Source organism: Gordionus sp. m RMFG-2023, chromosome 1, assembly GCF_954871325.1.
Source record: "Gordionus sp. m RMFG-2023 chromosome 1, tfGorSpeb1-WG-v2, whole genome shotgun sequence".
Classification (NCBI taxonomy): Eukaryota; Metazoa; Nematomorpha; class Gordioida; order Chordodea; family Parachordodidae; genus Gordionus; species Gordionus sp. m RMFG-2023.
The window spans coordinates 41,579,820-41,598,408 of record NC_088775.1 but is presented as its reverse complement, the minus strand read 5'-3'; the positions used below and the strand labels follow the sequence as shown (position 1 = coordinate 41,598,408).

The following is an 18,589-nucleotide window of genomic DNA, read 5'->3' as shown; positions in this document are numbered from 1 at the left end:
AAATAGAGTTAATAAATATAGATGCTGTTGGTACTAATAATAATAGCGATAAGGAACAAGAAGAATTATCAATATCTAATAAAAGACGAAATTCAGCAAAAATCTGGGAATTTTATACTACTTGTGATAATAAAAAAAAGGCAATTTGTAATAAATGTAAAAAAAAATATCACTTCCCAATTTTGGAACCTCAGGATTATGGACACATCTTAAATCCATCCACCCAACATTATATAAGAAATGTGAGCAAATAAATATTGGCAGTAAAAAAATTAAGACAATAAAATCATTTTTACTTAATAATAATAATAAAGCTAATTTAAATAATTTAATTATAAACTTTTTCATTCAAAATAATTTAGCCTTTTCAATAGTTGAGGATATCACTTTTAAAAATTTAATAGCATATTGTAACCCTTCACTAACATTAGTTTCTAGAAAAACACTAAAAATAGAAATTATGAAACATTATCATAGTTCTTTTATCAATTTAAAATCTGTACTTTCTAACATTACATCTAAATTTTCCTTAACAATAAACATTTGGTCCTCTCCAAATAAAATACCCTTTATGGGCATAACAATTCATTATATTGATAATGATTTTAAATTAAATAATCATTTATTAGATTTTGATACAATTTGTAATTATAAAAAATACAATACAATATAAAATGTAAATTTAAAAATATCGATGGCTCTAAAAAGAGCTTATAGTAAAAATGTACCTAAAAACATGTATAATTATGTTTAAAAATTTCTAATTGTATTTTTTGTTTATTCCTTTTAAATCAGCACTTCTATTAATATTTTTAATATTTTTAATTCTGTATTAAAAGTAAAATTTGAAATTGATTTTTTTTGCATTACATTAGACAATGCAATTAATAATTTAGCATTTCTAAAAATTTTAAAACAAAAAGATAATTTTGATAATGTGTGTGTGCAAATGCTTTTGCCATATTATACATTTGGCTGTCATGGCTGCATTGGAACCCTTGAATACAACTTTAAAAAAAATAAGAAATTTTTTAAAAATTTTTAAACTTTCTATATCTAAATTTAATAAACTCGAAAAAATATATCTTGAAAAAAATCCACACTTAAAATTTCCTCAAATTTTGGATATACCAACACGTTGGAATTCAACATACCAAATGCTTGAAAGAGCAATATTGCTCAAACCCTATTTGACAACATATACCAATCATTTACAAAATACCAATCAAGAAAATTATATTAGTGCCTTAGCCTGGAATAATATAGAAATATACCGAGAATTTCTGGAACCATTTAATTTTTCTACAGAGATGGCCTCATGTGCTAATACTCCAACAATTTCAACAATTATTCCTTTATATTCCAGTATTTTTGAGCATGTGGAGAGTTATATCCTAATGCTATTTTAAAATAGCTTCTTTAGCTGCCTTAACAAAACTTAATAAATACTATAATTATAATAAACACCTCTTTATTATTTCAACAATGATTGGCCCAAGATTTAAACTATCAAGTCATTTATTAAAGCATAATAATATGGAAACTCTTATTGGATATCTTACTAATGAATACAATATTTATAAAATAAATAATCAAAAATTGCCAGAGATTATCTAGCAATTCCGGCCACCTCATCTAGCTCTGAAAGGGCTTTTTCAGAAGGACGGTATGTTATAACAGACCAACGTTGTTCACTAGATGAGCATACTATACAAGCTTGCTTGTGCCTAAAAAGTTAGATGCGCATGCAAGATTCTTCTTAAATACATAAAATTATTTCCTTTTCTTATATTAAAATTATATCATTATTTTGCATTATATTTTGTATAAATAGACAGTTATGTTACATTTTTAGTTTACTTATTTTGCTATGTTCTTTGTGATAAATAAAATGGTTCAAAATCAATACGTTTATTATTGTTGATACAAAAAATACAAGAATAAATCAAAATTTTTTATATTCACATCACCTAATAAATTCCTAGTTTAAAAAAAGAATTTGAATTCAGTAAAATTTTGAGAGTTGGTTCTTAGCCCTGATTTTATGGTATCATGATTTTTTTTCCCATGTTTATTTAAAATTAGAAATTAAGGGTTTTATAATCACTATTTCTATTCTTTTAATTAGTAATTTGAATTTAAACCAATACCAATATAAACCAATACCAATAGCAATACCAATACAAGAAATAGAAAATATTGTTTAAACCAATACCAATATTTTAGACCCAATACCAATACAATATTTTGTTAATATTGGGTTTTTACTATTGGTTCCCAGCCCTACTACCAGTATACAAAATTTAAGAAAAATTGAAGGGGGTCGGGTTGAAAATCGACTTTTTTTTGTTGATTTGATATGGAATTCACCATAATATATACAAGAATTGAGAATAAAAATTTACCATTGACCATTTATTATGAGTTTTCTTCAAGATATAAAAGTTCGCAAGATAGCAGAACTCAGATTACACGAAAGATGCGACAGTAGCCACTGGACAACAATACACATACTCCTTAGGAGGGAAAAAGGATCTATAATGCAAAAAAAGATTCTCGAAATAGATAGACATAGAGAAAATGTAATATTTGAGCTCAAATACTTTTGTAAAGCTAATGTCTTCAAGAAACTTCCATCTATAACGCTAGACAACAACAAACCAATTGCTGACACAGATGAACAGATGGCGCTGTGGTTAGACCATTACATTGTTATTTTTGAATCAAGGAGATCAACCTGGCTATAATCCACTAGTCGAGACGCCGAGGAATCTTCTGCGAACTTCTCATCAGTTGAAATAGTTCCCGATAAACAAACTCAGGAATAACAAATCTCCGGGTTTCGATAATATTACTAGGGAACACCTGAAAGCTGATCCCTCAAAAGTATTTCTATTTCACGATTAATTTTTAATAAAATATGACTCACTGGGAAGATGCGGCTAGAACATGTCAAACTTTTACTACTTTCCTAAAATTTTTAAACCAACCAAATACAAGGATTAAAGAGTCATTGTTCTTACGTCGGTCAAATCAAAGGTTTTCATAGTCCGTCTAAAAACCGCATCCTCTCTTCCATACCAAGCCTGTTCTCCAAATTTATCTGCGCCTATCGTTCAGGGAGAAATATAATGGAACCAATTTTAACTTGAATATAATAATGCAAAAAAACGACTAATATAAGTTACTTTCTATTTCACATTCATAGGCTTTAAACGCGCCTTTGACAACGTTAGTCATGACTCTCTTTAGAACATCATAACAGAATGCGGAATTGATAATAACATCGTAAAATCCTCAAAACCTATTACTGCAGTTTTTTGCCGCCTTTAAAATTAATAAAATGCAAAATTTGAGCTCCTCTTTATAACCCCTTTTGTTGTTAAAAGTCTCACCTAGATACCTAGAGGATTTCATCACTTTGACCATTTTATCTCTTACTGCGAAGTTTTCTGGGATGGATGCATGATACGAGGGGCGTATCACTGTTTGTTAAAGTTTGTATCCTGACCGGCTTTAGAAGGAATTTAAAATATAATAAAATTACGAGTTTCTTCCAAACTTTTTTTTATCATTACTATATCCTGCGTAAGATATCATCTTATTTGTAACTGCTAAGCATCAGTGGACCTTAGCTCTAATAAATTTGTAGCCCAACATGTTTTATAATTTTGTTAATAACTAAATTAAACAGCAACGGGGAAATACACACACTTGTCTAATGCCTTTTTTTAATTCTAAAGGATGGGGACACTTTAATATTGATTTTAAAGGCGATAAAAATACAGCAGTATGAGTTTTAGGGGATTTTTATTATATTGTTATAAATGCCGCATTCTGCTGAAATTTTTCAAAAGAAGTCATGGCTAACGTTGTCAAGAGCTCGGTTGAAGTCAATAAAGGTAAAATAAAAAGGCAGCTAATATTTGTCAGATTTGCATTATTATCTTCAGAGCTAAAATCGGTTCACCAATATTTTTTCAAGGAAGATTAGTGTAGATAAATTTGGAGAAGGTTTGGTGTAGAAGAGAGGATACGGTTTTTTTAGAAGGACCATGAAAATTTTTGTTGCGATGGACGTAAGACTGATAGCTTAGTAATCTTTGAATTTAGTTGGGTTAGAAATTTAGAAGAAATTGTAGAATGTTGACATGTTCCAGTCGGTAGCATTAAATCGTTTATTAAAAATTACTAGTAAAAACTGCAATAACGTAGTAGAAGCGGCCTTCAGGTGTTACCCTGTAATGTTATCCAGCCCTGTGGATTTGTTGTTTCTAAGTTTGTTTATTGTAGCTACTATTTTTTCAGACGATAAGTCTGCAGATGTTTGCATGGTGTCTTGTCTAGTGGATAATATCAAGGTTGGACTCCTTGATTCAAAAATATTCATGTAATGGTTTAACCACACTGCCATCTGTTCATCTGAATCAGTTATAATTTTGTTGTTACGTAATAGATGGAAGTTTTTTGAAATTATTGGGTTTACAAAGCTTTATGTAAGCCTCAAATATTCTATTTTCTTTCATATCTTTGCCAATCTCAAAGACCTTCTTTTCAATGGAGATCATTCTGTCCCTTCTAAGGAGTATGTGTATTGTTGTCCAAAAGTTTGTCATATCTCCCTGAATATGATTTCCGCAATCTTATGAAGAGTGTCCTCCGATAACCTTTAATTTCTTGTGCTGAAGGTTTGAGGTCTTTATAAGCTGCGAATAAATCGTTTTTGAAGGACTAGCATTCATCTACAGAAGTTGACTCCAATGTCGTTAGAAAAACTACAGCTTTATCACTTAGACTTTGATCCAACTGTAACTTTACTTCCAATAGTTGTATATTTTTGACGCTCCTTGTCCTAGCGGGGTTTATGGACTGTTTGGGGTATATAACCGTTGGGGGATACCCCATAAATTCATTATAAGGAAAATCGTTAATTTGCTCTTTAGGCCATCATGTAAAGTGAAAACATAAGCAAACCTTCAAACCAATTAGACGCCGATTATTTGTAAATTTTTGTATATTTAATTTTGAGAAAAAGAAAGATGAAGACAAACAGGATAATTAAGAGGGTTTTCCGATGGCCTAGTCATATAATAATGTGTTTAAAAATGTTACAGGGTATAAATTGTACGTATAATTTTGCATGATTAGCTTGTTAATAATGATAACATTTATTTTATTAAAAAGATGATTTAGGTTATCAAGGTACTTAATAGCATGTGTTAATTTATATAGGGATTAGAAGATTAATTCCGTGTTTAGTTTAGAAAAAAATCAAAAGTGAAGGGAAAAGAGAAAGTACCTAATTTAAGAGAAATAAATGATGTGTGTTATTGGGTGGAAAAAATAAGATTGATTAGAGAGAGGAGGGTAACTTCCTAGTAAAAAGCCTTAATGATTGATTTCATGACAAGAGCGATTTCGAGGAAAAGGTTATTTGGAAAAAGATTATATGGGAGGTGGAAATATAGGATGGATAGGGGCAATATGTTAGGAGATAATATACAAATTTAAGAGTTTTCTATCTTAAGTAGTACAGTTCAAAGGAATTTTACAATAATGGCAGTGTCAGTAAATTTTATTATTACATATTTTTAGAGGCTTAGTTTAGTAAGTGTAAACTAGATTAAAGTTTAATAGGAAATAAATTTTATCCCTAATTTAAGATACAGAGAGGATTTCCTGTAGACTTTTATTATGGCGACCAACATGCTAGGTTATTAAATTCTAAAGATATTCGTAGTTTTCTACTGGATTGTGAATATTCTTAACGAGTTAGAGAGGTATGGAGTAAAATTTGAATTTCTTTTTTTATTATTTAAAAATTTATACCTCCATTTAAGTATATCATCTTGAAACCGAATAGTTTAATATAGAAGTGAAGACGTTAGTAGATTATATGTAATTGAATTTAAAGCAAATATTTGAATTTTAAGTTATAATAGAAAAATGATTAAAATTAAAAAATAAATTCAAACTTTTTAAAATAATTATAAGAACTTAGGAGAGGTGTCAATTAGTTATGATATCATACTATTTTCTTTTGTTTTGTTGCTATCTAAAATGGAAGCCGTTTATAGATTTTATTTATTATTGTTATGAATAATATTTTACTTTTTTAAATAATTTCTTTTGGGTGTAAGCCGATATTTTCCTTGTTTTTCATTAATTTCAAAAGGAATTGGAAGTAATAAAAGTGATTGATTAGTTCAGAGGGAAATTATATTTTATTCAAATTTTAGCTTTAAATTACATATAATCTACTAACGCCTTCCGCTATATGATATAAAACGACTCGGCTTGAAGATAGTATACTCAAATGGAGCGTCCTATTGGTAATAAAACAATGGCTTAAAGAGAAAATTAACGATTTTCCATAGACTTGAAAAAATGGACGTAATTGTGGTAAAAAGTATACAATGAACATTCAATAATTATATTTGCTCATATTGTAAAAATTTATAATTTTTTAAATTATTATAATGTGGAATATAATATAGAAAGCCTATAATTTTATATAAAGGGCTCATTGGGCCCCTATGGTAGGTGATGTTAAATTTTTTGCTGGTAAGCTAATGGTTAAATATATTAATATTATCCTCTTTATTTAACACAAATTAGAATGCTCATTATCTGCATGTTATAATCCTTATTTCATCACAATGAATAAATGGCATTTCATAATTTTACTTATACTGAATATATCATAAATGAGGATTAATTTTTATTGTAATTTCCTAGTTAAAAGTTTTTTTAATATGATTTTTTGCAGATATTTAGTATATACACTTAAAATACTTTTTTTTGGAAATGTAATTGTATTATATTCGAATACATTTTTTAAAGTTGCCTACCTAGGCGAGAATAAGGGCGGTGTGGCAGAGTTGGGACGGGTGTCGACCCCGTCCTCCTCGTCCATCATGCGCTCTAGTAGAGCCAAATCATTCTTGTCTATGGGTGCAATCGAAATATCCCTAACGGCCCGGAACTGGCCGCAGTTGTTGAGATGTTCGTTCTCGAGGCGAAAAAAGTTCCATACGAAACGCCTGATTGAAAAATATTTTTGTAATATAGAAAAAAGGAAGAATCAAAAAAAGTCAAAAATTGAACATTATAAATGGTGTTGTCATAGAGGAGATGGGGGTTATAGCGACACCTTAGAGTCCATAAAATTAAAATTATATTAAATTTTTTAAATTTATAAAATGTTTAAAAAAAATTTTTGGCAAAAATTTCTGAGGAGTTAGACACGCTCATAAGATTTAATTAAATTTAGGCGCAAACTTTATTATTTTTATCAATTAGCGTTCCTAAGAATATTCGATATTCAAGTCGGAATCGAATATCGCTTTCATATATTTAAATCAAATAAAAAATTTGATATTCGTCGTCATTCGTATTCCAATAATTTTGTTTTAATACTCATAATTATTAATTTTTTAATGTTAATATTTTCATATAAAATTTTATATTTTTATAAAAAGTATTGAATTTCTTACTATGCTCGTAATCATTTTTTTACTTCATGATTAAAAACATATATAAATTAGAACTAGTAGTAAAATGATTGACTAGTTTACTTATTTAAATTAAAATTACGTTACCCATCCAATTTTTAGCAACTGAATCCCTAATTCAGACGCTATTTTATCCAAATCCCTTTTGATTTTTGTTAGATTGGCTATATAAACTATATATAGTGTCAATAAAGGCTTTAAAATGGGTAACACTTTTTACGGCATAAGACACCGCTAATTCTAAATTATGATTTAAGTAGTTAGTATACACACCCTATTTCTGGTGCCCTCCCTAACCAAAGAACATTTTTTTGCAAAAAAATCTACACCCGACAGATTTAAAAAGATTTAGCAAGATAAGGACTATCTCCTCTAATTCCTTCATTTTCATAAAATCGGTATTTGGATCTTCTTACGGTGATCATATTTTTATATTTCTAGACCTAATTAAACTGGAATCCCGGTTTAGTCAATCGGCTGCTTTTGTTGATATAATTTGTATTTTTTTTTAAACTTTACTAAACACGACTTGTCAAAATTTGATGTGATTAACCAATTTCTCTTCGTTCCTCTGTTAACGAACTAATTAAAATAAGAAAGGGTAAGTTTTTGAAATTAAAAATGTATAATTATATTATTTTATTTATATAATATTTTATGTTTATTTCATGATAAAAAATAATAATATGCTAGAATATCATTATAAAACGTGCCCTTTTAGGAAAAGGGGACGTAAATTTTTGTTCCGATAGCCCTGCATATTTATATAATTACATTACGTTCTTTTTACATACTTACATAAATTAATTTATAGGTTTAAATAAGCTTATAAATATTTTTGCAATGGATTAAATAGTCTATATTATTTTTATTCAAGCAAATAATATTATTTATACTTTATAATTTGATAAACATTATGAAATTATTATAAATTTAAAATCAGAACACTAAACTTATATTATAAATGTAGACAACGATCGATATATTATTTAATCTTTCTAAAGTAATAATTATTGCATCAATATTTTTTTGCGTCAAGAAATACTGTTAAAAAGATTTCCCCGAAAGATCAGATTATTTTTCTAAAGATTCGAGTACTATTAGGTTACTTATTTTAGGAAAAGGTCCGATCTTGGTTCGTGAAAAATAAGACCGAAATAATTAATACAATATTATAAGGAAACCGGAAAAAAAAATAATTAAACATTTTGCCAAGGTCTCCGAGTCTATATGTTAAAATTTTTAAATCAAATTCCAGTATTACTGATTCAGATAAAATGCCTGTCAAGGGTCCGCGCATGGCTCTAGCTTATATCAAAAACATGCTACGAACCCTCCAAATTGTTTAAATTAAAAATAATATAGACCAGGGTTCTTATTATTAAATTATAACAAAAGTTAAAACTAGTAGGTTATGACCAAACTTACTCCTAATGTATTAATATTTAATTTACATATGTTCCAACTTGATTACCGATTTTCAAATTTTTAACCAGTAAAACATTTAGATAAAAAACCTATTGAAAGCTTTTTAAAACTTTTGTCTTTAAGAAACAAACTACTTAGCTTAGTAATTATTTATATACCGGACCTGGACAGAATTTTGTCGAACAAGGTCTATGTTAAGCGTGCCTAGACGGAACCCCATTGTAACTATTTTTTCAAAACTAGACCAGTATCGAACTCGGCAAAAATTTTGCATGAAATAGAACCCTGCTATAAATTTTATAAACTTATTCCTGCCCCATGATCTATTTGACATCATAAAACAAAAATGTAACAAAAATACTTCGTATTTTAATAACAACCAATAACATGTGTTTTTATTTTTGAAATCCAATCATTAAATTTTAGTCAATTGTTAAATTTTGGAACTTTATATCTAATATTTAATTATATCATTCATTATAAGGGGTAAGTGTAATATTATGATGATTTCTTAGTTAAAATTAATTATTTAAATTTATGCTCACATAATAATTTTTAATACTATTTCTCAAAGGCATTTATAAATTTTTAAAAAAATCCATTTTTAAATATGGCTAAAAAAAATTTATAAAATTATTTTTACATATCAATCAATTTTAATGTCTTAAAAAGATTTTTAAATAATCAAATGTCATCTATACGTTTTTTTTATACATCGCGACATTTTTTAAAATAATTACCCAGCCGCGCTAATTATTCAATAAATTATTAGAAAAATGTAAAAGATAGAAATTAAAAATATTGGAGCACATAATATATTCGAAATTTATTGATTTAGTTATTAACATTAGATTCAATATTTAAACTATTTGGTTTTTAATTTAAAAAATAATTATAACAAGAGTAAAAGGTAAAAAAGAAGATTTTTGTACCTTTAATCCCCATTATTCTGATAATATAATTGCTATTGAGCTAAAATTACGTTTTTGATATAACTTTAACAAATATGACGTGCCTACAAATTTTTACCGAAATTAAAATAGGTCGGCCGAAAATTTCGATTTTCTTGCTCATTTGACATGGAAAACCCAAAATAATAAGAGAAAATTAGATATGGAAGAAATCCTATATGTCGTTAAATTTATTATTGCAATGAGACGCAGCTCATTCAAGCAATATATAAAATTAAAACCCAATAAATGAGGTGTCAAAGTTTTTGCTTTCTCCACATTTTGATGAATATTATTTAAAAATTTATGTTGGCAAGCAAACAATTTCTATATCTGTTAAAAATTATTATGGTAGTTATGAGTATGACTATAAATTTTTACATTTTTGCATGAATATGTAGTAATGTATAATTAGCATCTTTACCTGGTATTACATGTAACTGGTCAATCACGTATATTATATATAACATCTGGAATTAGCGTAGATATTACAGAACATTTTTACAAGCTTATTTAGATGGTATTCTCGCTTTCTTTTTTTCAGGTGATAACAGCGTTTTTACTATGTGCGATTTAAATTCTATTAATTTCATATATCTGATCTCCGTGCTTTGCACTAATTACCGGCAACATAGCAAGAATTAATCATGCATACATCTAAGATGAAAAACAATTCCTAGCTAAAACATTTTTCCTTTAATATAAATCAAACCAACCAGCATATAGTGTAAGTCACCCCCTCCTACCAAACATTTATTGTTAATTTTTGATAAACTAGGTTTACTCACTTGTATATATTTTTTTTGTCACTCAATGACCATTTCTTTACTTTTTCTATCGGTTCAACACCAACAAAAGATGGTATAATATGTATAAATTTATTGTCACACCCTTATAATTATATGATCGTTTTTTAAAATGTTTTATAGTTTTTATCCAATATACAGATATCTTCCGCTATCCATTTTATATCTTTTAAGATACGAATACTTCCTTTATCTTTTTGATTATCTCGTTCAATTTGTAAGGAAGTGATGAAGTTAAAATTGTTTCATCAATTTGACAATGACATATTCTCCAATATCCGAGTCATCGAGGTCACCTAATATATCTCCTTCTAATAATTTTATATTGATTGACATCTATAAATTATATAAATAAAATTTTAAGAAAAAGTCAACTGAATCAGAAGTCCGTAGGACCAGGACAAGCTTAAAGTTAAATGACCTGAATTCGAATATATATTTTGGTAAAATATAATTTTATTTCTAAAAATTAAGTATAAATACAAAATATTTGAAAAAAATATCTAAAATTCCAGTTATTTTGGAATTATAAATTTAAAATTGATATAATATAAATAAAGTAAAATAAATTTTAACTAAAATAATAATCATCATAATATTATACTGTTACACCTTATATAATGAATAATAATTAAATAATTCGTAGAAATCTTTATGGTAAATATAAATAATAGTTACAATTTACAAAATTTATCAAAATGGATAAAATTATATGATTGGATTAAATTTAATATATTTGCATTTATTTGTAAATACGAGATCGTTTTCTTATATTTTTATTTTTTGGACTTTTATAATAAAAAAATATATAATTACATTTTATGATATTAAATTAATTCATGGGGGAAGGAAAGAGCTAAGCCGCCTTTTTTTAGGAAAATTAATATTGTGATATAACAAATTTTTTATAAGAACTATCCTTTTTATGGCTGAGCGAGTTGAATAAATTATTATTAATGTGATGTAATATATTTTTTTGGTATTTAGGAATAAAAGGATAAGCGTGTACCAACTCCGGACTCCCCGGCTTATTCCAAAATTCTGAAAGAAATAAAATGCTAGAAAAAAACAAACTCAAAATTATTACCTAAAGACCTCCAAAGGAGCGAGAATAGAAATGAGAATATCCGCTTCGAGCAACTCTTCCTTTCCGACAGATACTGTTAGGGTCCACGCGAATCTAAGAACTAAATCTTCTATCATGGCAAAGTAGTAATAGGACTAATAATATTAGGAGGGAATTTAAAAATATTAATTTTCACGGCAAGATTTATCTTCAAATTTTATGACAATGAAAAGGCAAGAAGAATTCCTTTTCTATAGTGCCATATGCAGTGTAATCAAAATTCTAGACCAAACGATTTTTAAAACTGAAAAGGTCTAGAAGACCGATTACATGAAACCAAACAGCGTTAGGCCGGATTTTGACCATGCATGCCTGATGTATTTCCGCTTCTTAATTTTCATATTCAAACCCTCTTTCTTTACATTTCCTTGTTTATGTTAAATCATCCTATTCATATGGTGTTTGGCTTAAGCCTCTTCTAAACGTTATTTTCTCAATAATTTAGATTTCAATTCATTTTTAATTAGTTCAAGTTTTTCTTGCATTCATAATACTTGTTAATTCGTTTTAAGATAATAACTAAATTTTTAATAAACTTTCGTTAACAATCTTCTGTAAGACCTATTAGATTCATCTGAAGTTTTCTTTCGATTTGTACTTATTTAGCTAAATATGGGTATAATTGAATAACATTTTTTCCAAAAAAAAATTTGTGGCAAATATTTTTTTAAAAACCTTTTTTGAATATACCATCTGCTCCCTCAACAATCTATTCTCCGGTGGTGTGTTAGGCTCTAACAAACCCCAATCTCTCTTGATATCCCAGGCGTAGGCGTAAAGCGAGCTAACTATCGCCGAACCTATCCAAAAGTACAGGGTCAAGTCACTGCTCAGGGATTTTTCTTGGCGTGAGTTGGATTTTTATTAATTTAAAATATAAAAATAAGAATATGGTAGGTCATTCTATAAAATAAAAAGCATATGAATAATTATTTATGAAAAGTTAGAGTTCAACATATTACTAACATTTTTTAGTTTCAATTAATTGCATAAAATAAATTTATTAATCAAACGGCCTTGTCTATTAGTTAAATAAAACAGATACATATGGCTATTTCGAATATGAATTTGATTTTATTGGTGGAAAACTCTGTGTCTCGGTCTGAAACAGATTTTCAAAGACCAAACCGAACCGCAAACCTTAATGTAAAGACCAACTCAAACTGACCACAATATAAAACCCAAACTGGACCATGGTCTGAACGGATTTCTATTTTGAATACCCATAAAAGGCAAAATATAGGTATTATAAAATTGAAAAAATTTATTTGTAAATATCAAAATAATAAATTATGATAATTAACACAACCGTAATCATTAACTTCAGATGGTAAAGTGAAAGGGGAGTGCTCCTCCTAATTTTTTTATTTAAATGAATTTAAGGTTGGGTTGCGTACGACATTTTTTAGCAATAAAACATAAAATTTAACCTTTTTTAATATTTACTTTAATGGGCATCCGATAATTTACAAATAAGCTCCCATAATATAAACAGTGGCGCTTCTGGTCACTATATATTATAATAATAAAATCAGTTTCATTAAGAATAGATTAAAAAATTTCTTCATTCTATATTCTATTTTTAGGTAATAATCATGATGGAATTGTATCATTTAGCCTTATAATTCTATTTATCTTTGTTACTAAATCCTGCTTAGAAAATAGGGGTGTTCCTTAGGTTGTACCTTGGCTACTGGTGTTTATCCATCTCATAAAAAATGAGCCCATATAGATAATCAGGCTCAAAATTTACATAACTATCATATATTTTTATCAAGCTAAATATTAATGAGATTTTATTTCCAAATGATTGAATATTTAATTTTTATAATCCTAGAGTTTTTTTCCACTTACCAATTACACTGACTAAAAATTGAGAAATTTTTATAGGTAAGCTAAGGCGGCGTTTTAAAGTTATTTACAATGAGAAATAAAACCAACACCATTTATAAAGCATGGCCGCTTCATATTATTGAAAATGTCGATTGCTAAAGCAAGTTTAGAATTATACAATACCAAAAAACGTTTTTTGATATTTGTAGAAAAATAATGCCTAGAGAAAAACAAAAATTTAACTTCAAAGAATTGTCTAATTATAAATTATTTACTATGAAAATTTAAAGTAATGTATATTATTTTTTTACATGTTAAATTTATCCAATATTTATGCAATAGCAAATAACTCTTCAAATGAAGTTGTTCTCAAATAAAAAACAAGATTTTATTTTACTAAAATAAGAGTATATAAATAAAATGCAAAAAAATAAGCAAAGACAAAACTAATATCAAAACAATTTTGAATAGTTCGATTTTTGTGTCCTATATGATTATCTCTGGACCGTTCTGGTTGATCTGAGTCTATCTAGTCCAAAATAACCTTTCCGATATACAAGGTTAAGGACCATTTGATCCAAACTTTTGATTATACAAGTATGAAAAATAATACAATGTTTGTTCAAAAAAATATATCACATCGGGTTAAAATGGGTGCTGTATCGAAAATTAGGAACCCATTAGTTAAGTTTTTTTATAGATAAAAATATTTGAAATATAAATATTAAGTAATCTAAATCATTGATTTTACTAGGTTGAAAGGTGTGAAGGGTAGAAAACAAAACCACGAAAAACGTTGTGGAATATTTTCCTGCGTTGACCAGATGAGGGTAGGCTTGTTTGGAATCACGGTAACGCCTGAGGCATTGAAAAAAACGAAACCAAGCTGGAAGCATGGCAATGACTGGCCGAACGCCGTAAGAGTTCGTGAAACAAACGCCCGTTTCTTTCCATTTAATATGGGATCAAAATACAACATTATATAATTAGTGTGCATACAAAGTGAAGAAATCAAAAATAGAAAGAAATACCACTCATTATATCAACGATTACTTTTTTCCGTTTTCTCCACTATATTTCCATCATTTTCCCTTTATTTTATCTACCCCTCCTTTCTCCTTTTCTGCATTATAAATTTTATTTTTCCTTATGTTTTCCTCTCAACTTCAAGTGTTTACTTCTCTCAGGCAACCATTCGACCTCTATAGCGTAAAAACAGAACAAATATTCGAAATCCAGAAACACGGTCACGAGACTGTTGAGTTGATCAGCTAACCAAAAGTCGGCGAATCCCACGTGGTAAAACGGGGCATTGCATATGCGCCACTAAATAAAACAAAGGTCAAGGTTCATAAAGAGAGTCAAGACGAAGAAAGAAAGATAATATTAGAAAATGTTAGAGGGTTACTAATATCCTAAGTAGCCAAAATCGAGATCGATAGTAGAGAGTAGGGGTAGGGTTAAGCAAAAATAGGATGTAAATGGCCACCAGTACAAGCGGACTCAGAAGGGCAGGTATACGCAACGGTTCACTAAAAAGGTACACCAGCACAGCCAGAGCCCATATTACTCCCAAGATACTGGCGATCTGAAAATATTTTTCAATAAAACTAAATTAATAAATAATAACAATCTACTCCTTTTTCTTATTTCTTTTCTTAAAAATCTTGATTCCTTTCTTATATTAATTCACACTTATATCTTTTTTAACTAAAAAAAAATAGGAGGGGAGGAGTTGCTTACTTCGAGTATTTGTTGGTCGGTAAGATGGTTCCGCGGATCTATTTCGAAAATGAGTACATGATTGACACCTGTTATTTTAAAATCATGTCAAAGACAATTTTAATATAAAAACAAATAAATCATTCATGTTTTAAGTGTTGTTAAAATATTTACGAAAATAAAATATATATTTAAGTCAAATCACACATTATCTAAATTTTAATTAGAACTTGCTAAGCCATTTCGGCTTAGCTGTTGTCAATGAAAATTTTTCAGCCCGGTTAAGGCTAATTCGTTTTGAAAGGTTGAGCGAGCTCTGTCTATTCTTTTCTTTTTTTCTAATCTATTACTCATGTTTAAGTTCTTTATTTCTCTCTAATCCTTTTTATAAACAGCTTAATTAGCCTAACTTGTTACATTTCTCTTTCTGAAAACTTAGAAAATGATATGCAAAAATAAATAAAAATTATTTTTATTAAAAATACCTGCACTCTGCCACCCGTAAGTGTTTATGCCGAGGAGATAAGTGAATAGAACGACGAGAAATGCGCCTCGAAAAATTCGGACAGCCGGACGCCAATCATTCTTATGATCTGTGAAGATTGCTGGGAATCACAAAAAAGAACCGGGGTGGGAGTCAAAATTTTTTTTAAAATAATAGTAGGTTGATGAGCCAATTATAAGAAGTTTAATATTTCGAAATTATAGTAACTTGAATATTAGTGATTTATCTGCATTAATAATTTATATAAAAAATTATTAGAAGAAAAACTGACTGATTTTTTGCGAAATTTAATTTAAAATTATTAAAAGAAACAAAATAACAGTATATGCAATAAATCAGTGGATCTCGATATAAAAGGACCTTTTTTTATTTATAAAACTTCCATCCTTATTCCTAATGATTATATTGTTTGGTAAGTAAGTCGCAAATTAGAGCCCAACTTTCATTTTTTTTTCGCCATTTCCTTGTAACTATATATAATTTAATAGTGCTGGAAAGTTATGTCGAAGAATGTAACGTTTTTTGGGGATAAAATAATGTAAAACATATGTTTAAAATCAAGAAGAAAATGTTGTAGTTATGGTCTAATGTTACTCTCAAAATTATTATAAATTATCTTATCTTGATTCATTATCTTGTTTTGATATTTTATCTGATGCTAATATTTTATAAATTATCGTTTGGATTAAAAGGATGATTTTATATTTGCATAACTATAATTACAATATTTTTATTTTGTCAGAGTTTATGCCGATTTTTCGTGGATAATTTTTATTATAAAGATTGAAGTTTGTAAAATTTAAGGAACAATAAAACCAATAGTACAAAGTAATTGAGCGACCCTAAACGCGTTATGTTCATGCGGTGCGCTTAAGCCAAAAAATAGGTATAATTTATTAATAAGGAGCGTTATGCGTTAAGATGATAACGCTCCATTGTTTGCGTTATTTGAAAACATTATGATGATAACGCTCCAATGTTTGCGTTATTTGAAAAAATTTAACGCTCAATGTGTCATCGTTAACGCTATGAAGAATGAGCTGTAATTTCGATGCATAACGCGTTTAGTATAAATTAGGCCTTCGGTTATGCAGATTACAAGATATCTATAAACTCATAAATAATTACTTTAAGTATCCTTTGCATGGATAGAGCAATTAATGGCTAATTTAAATGGAGCCACTATAGTTACGAAAATAGAAATATCTAACGCCTATCTGCAGATTAGTGAATGACAAAGCCAGCGAAATGTTAACAATTAAGATTATGGTTGTTAAACCCGGGTATAATTCCTGGGAATATTATCGTTAACGCAAACGTTACTCATTACTTTAAAAAAAATTCTTAAAAAATATATTATATTATTATTTATAAATAATTTAAGCTGAGTTTTTAATTCCAATCAGCCACCAAGGTTTCTTCATTTATATTATATTATTAAGTTTTTGTTATTGTATTTTATACAAGATTGTTAATCTAATCTCTAATATTATCATTTATTATATGTCAATGCCACTTATTTTTTTCAGTTGATCTCTGCCCTGGCTCAGTATGAAATTTTTTTTAACACAAATAAAGAAAATTAAGAGCACTAAGTCTACACTTTGTATGTGTAGATTGTGTCCTCAAAAATTTCAACAACATGTCCAGCAGCATCTAAAAAACAGAAGGTAAAAATATGAATTCATATTATATTCTGATAAAGATATTTTAAAAAACTGGATGAGGTTCTCAATAAGATTCTTGTGAAGATGATCTAACAAGGTTTTTTGAGAATAAAGATCATCCTTTAAATATTTTTAATAAATTCTTCCAAATAATAATTTTTATGTATTTATAATATAATCCTCCTATCCTCTGCGCCAATTAATCGTGTGTTTAGCATAGCGAAAGTTACATTGCAAGCGCTTTTATTTATTTTATCAAAATTTTGATCACTTGTTAAAAATAAATATATAGTTATTACAAAAATAACTATCTTATAATATATTATTTTTGCATAATTTAATTTTATTATCTATGGGGAAAAATATAGATAAGCAGAAAATGTATATAAATATTTAGTAATTTTTTAAGTAACGTGTTACATTTTTGAACAGCCAATAACTACGCTCCTTTTTTTCACAAGGTAAATAGTAATGGTAATGAGTTCCTTTTTCACGTAACGAGTAACGCGTTTTTTTATTGAAGTAATCTTTACACTAGTTGAACCTCATGGTAATTCCTCATGGAATTCACTTTAAATAAATTATTCAAATCAATAATTTTTTTAAAAAACTTTATTGGAAAGAAAAGTAGATTACATTCTTATGAGGCAGAATTTTGATCAAGAGTCATGAGGAAGCATACCGATCAGTTGGCTATTTAAATCAAATTTATATTTATTTCCACACCTTGAAATATATAGATATGAAATAATAATATTCATAAAACCGAATAGCGATATTTATATCTCTCCATTTCGAGAAAATTGGCAGATTAAATCTTATAGACCATTAGAACGAAAGAAAAAAATAATAAATGGGCTATAAGACAACAAACTATTTAATAGCAAGTCAAGATTTGTGCGGATAGGTCTGCTGTCCTTTTCAAATAACCTCTCTCAATTTTTCACGATCTTAGGCACCCTTAATATTATTATAAGTGGCTGTTAGTTCACATATTGCCAGCGTTGTTTTTCGCCGGATCGAACCAAAAGGCCTGAC

The 18,589-nt window shown here is 28.0% G+C and overlaps 1 protein-coding gene across 3 annotated transcripts in view; it reads right to left on the bottom strand.

Moving 5' to 3' along the window:
* Positions 1–18,589, bottom strand: part of LOC135922693 (solute carrier family 53 member 1-like) — a 91,642-nt gene that overhangs the window by 48,468 nt on the left and 24,585 nt on the right. For all 3 annotated transcript variants that reach the window (XM_065457128.1, XM_065457127.1, XM_065457129.1), the window contains exons 8-15: positions 15,865–15,984; positions 15,401–15,468; positions 15,066–15,245; positions 14,836–14,983; positions 14,409–14,603; positions 12,500–12,666; positions 11,786–11,919; positions 6,852–7,043 (exon numbers count right to left, since the gene is read on the bottom strand). In XM_065457128.1, coding sequence (XP_065313200.1) covers positions 6,852–7,043; positions 11,786–11,919; positions 12,500–12,666; positions 14,409–14,603; positions 14,836–14,983; positions 15,066–15,245; positions 15,401–15,468; positions 15,865–15,984 — 1,204 coding nt within the window. The remainder of the gene's footprint in view (positions 1–6,851; positions 7,044–11,785; positions 11,920–12,499; positions 12,667–14,408; positions 14,604–14,835; positions 14,984–15,065; positions 15,246–15,400; positions 15,469–15,864; positions 15,985–18,589) is intronic.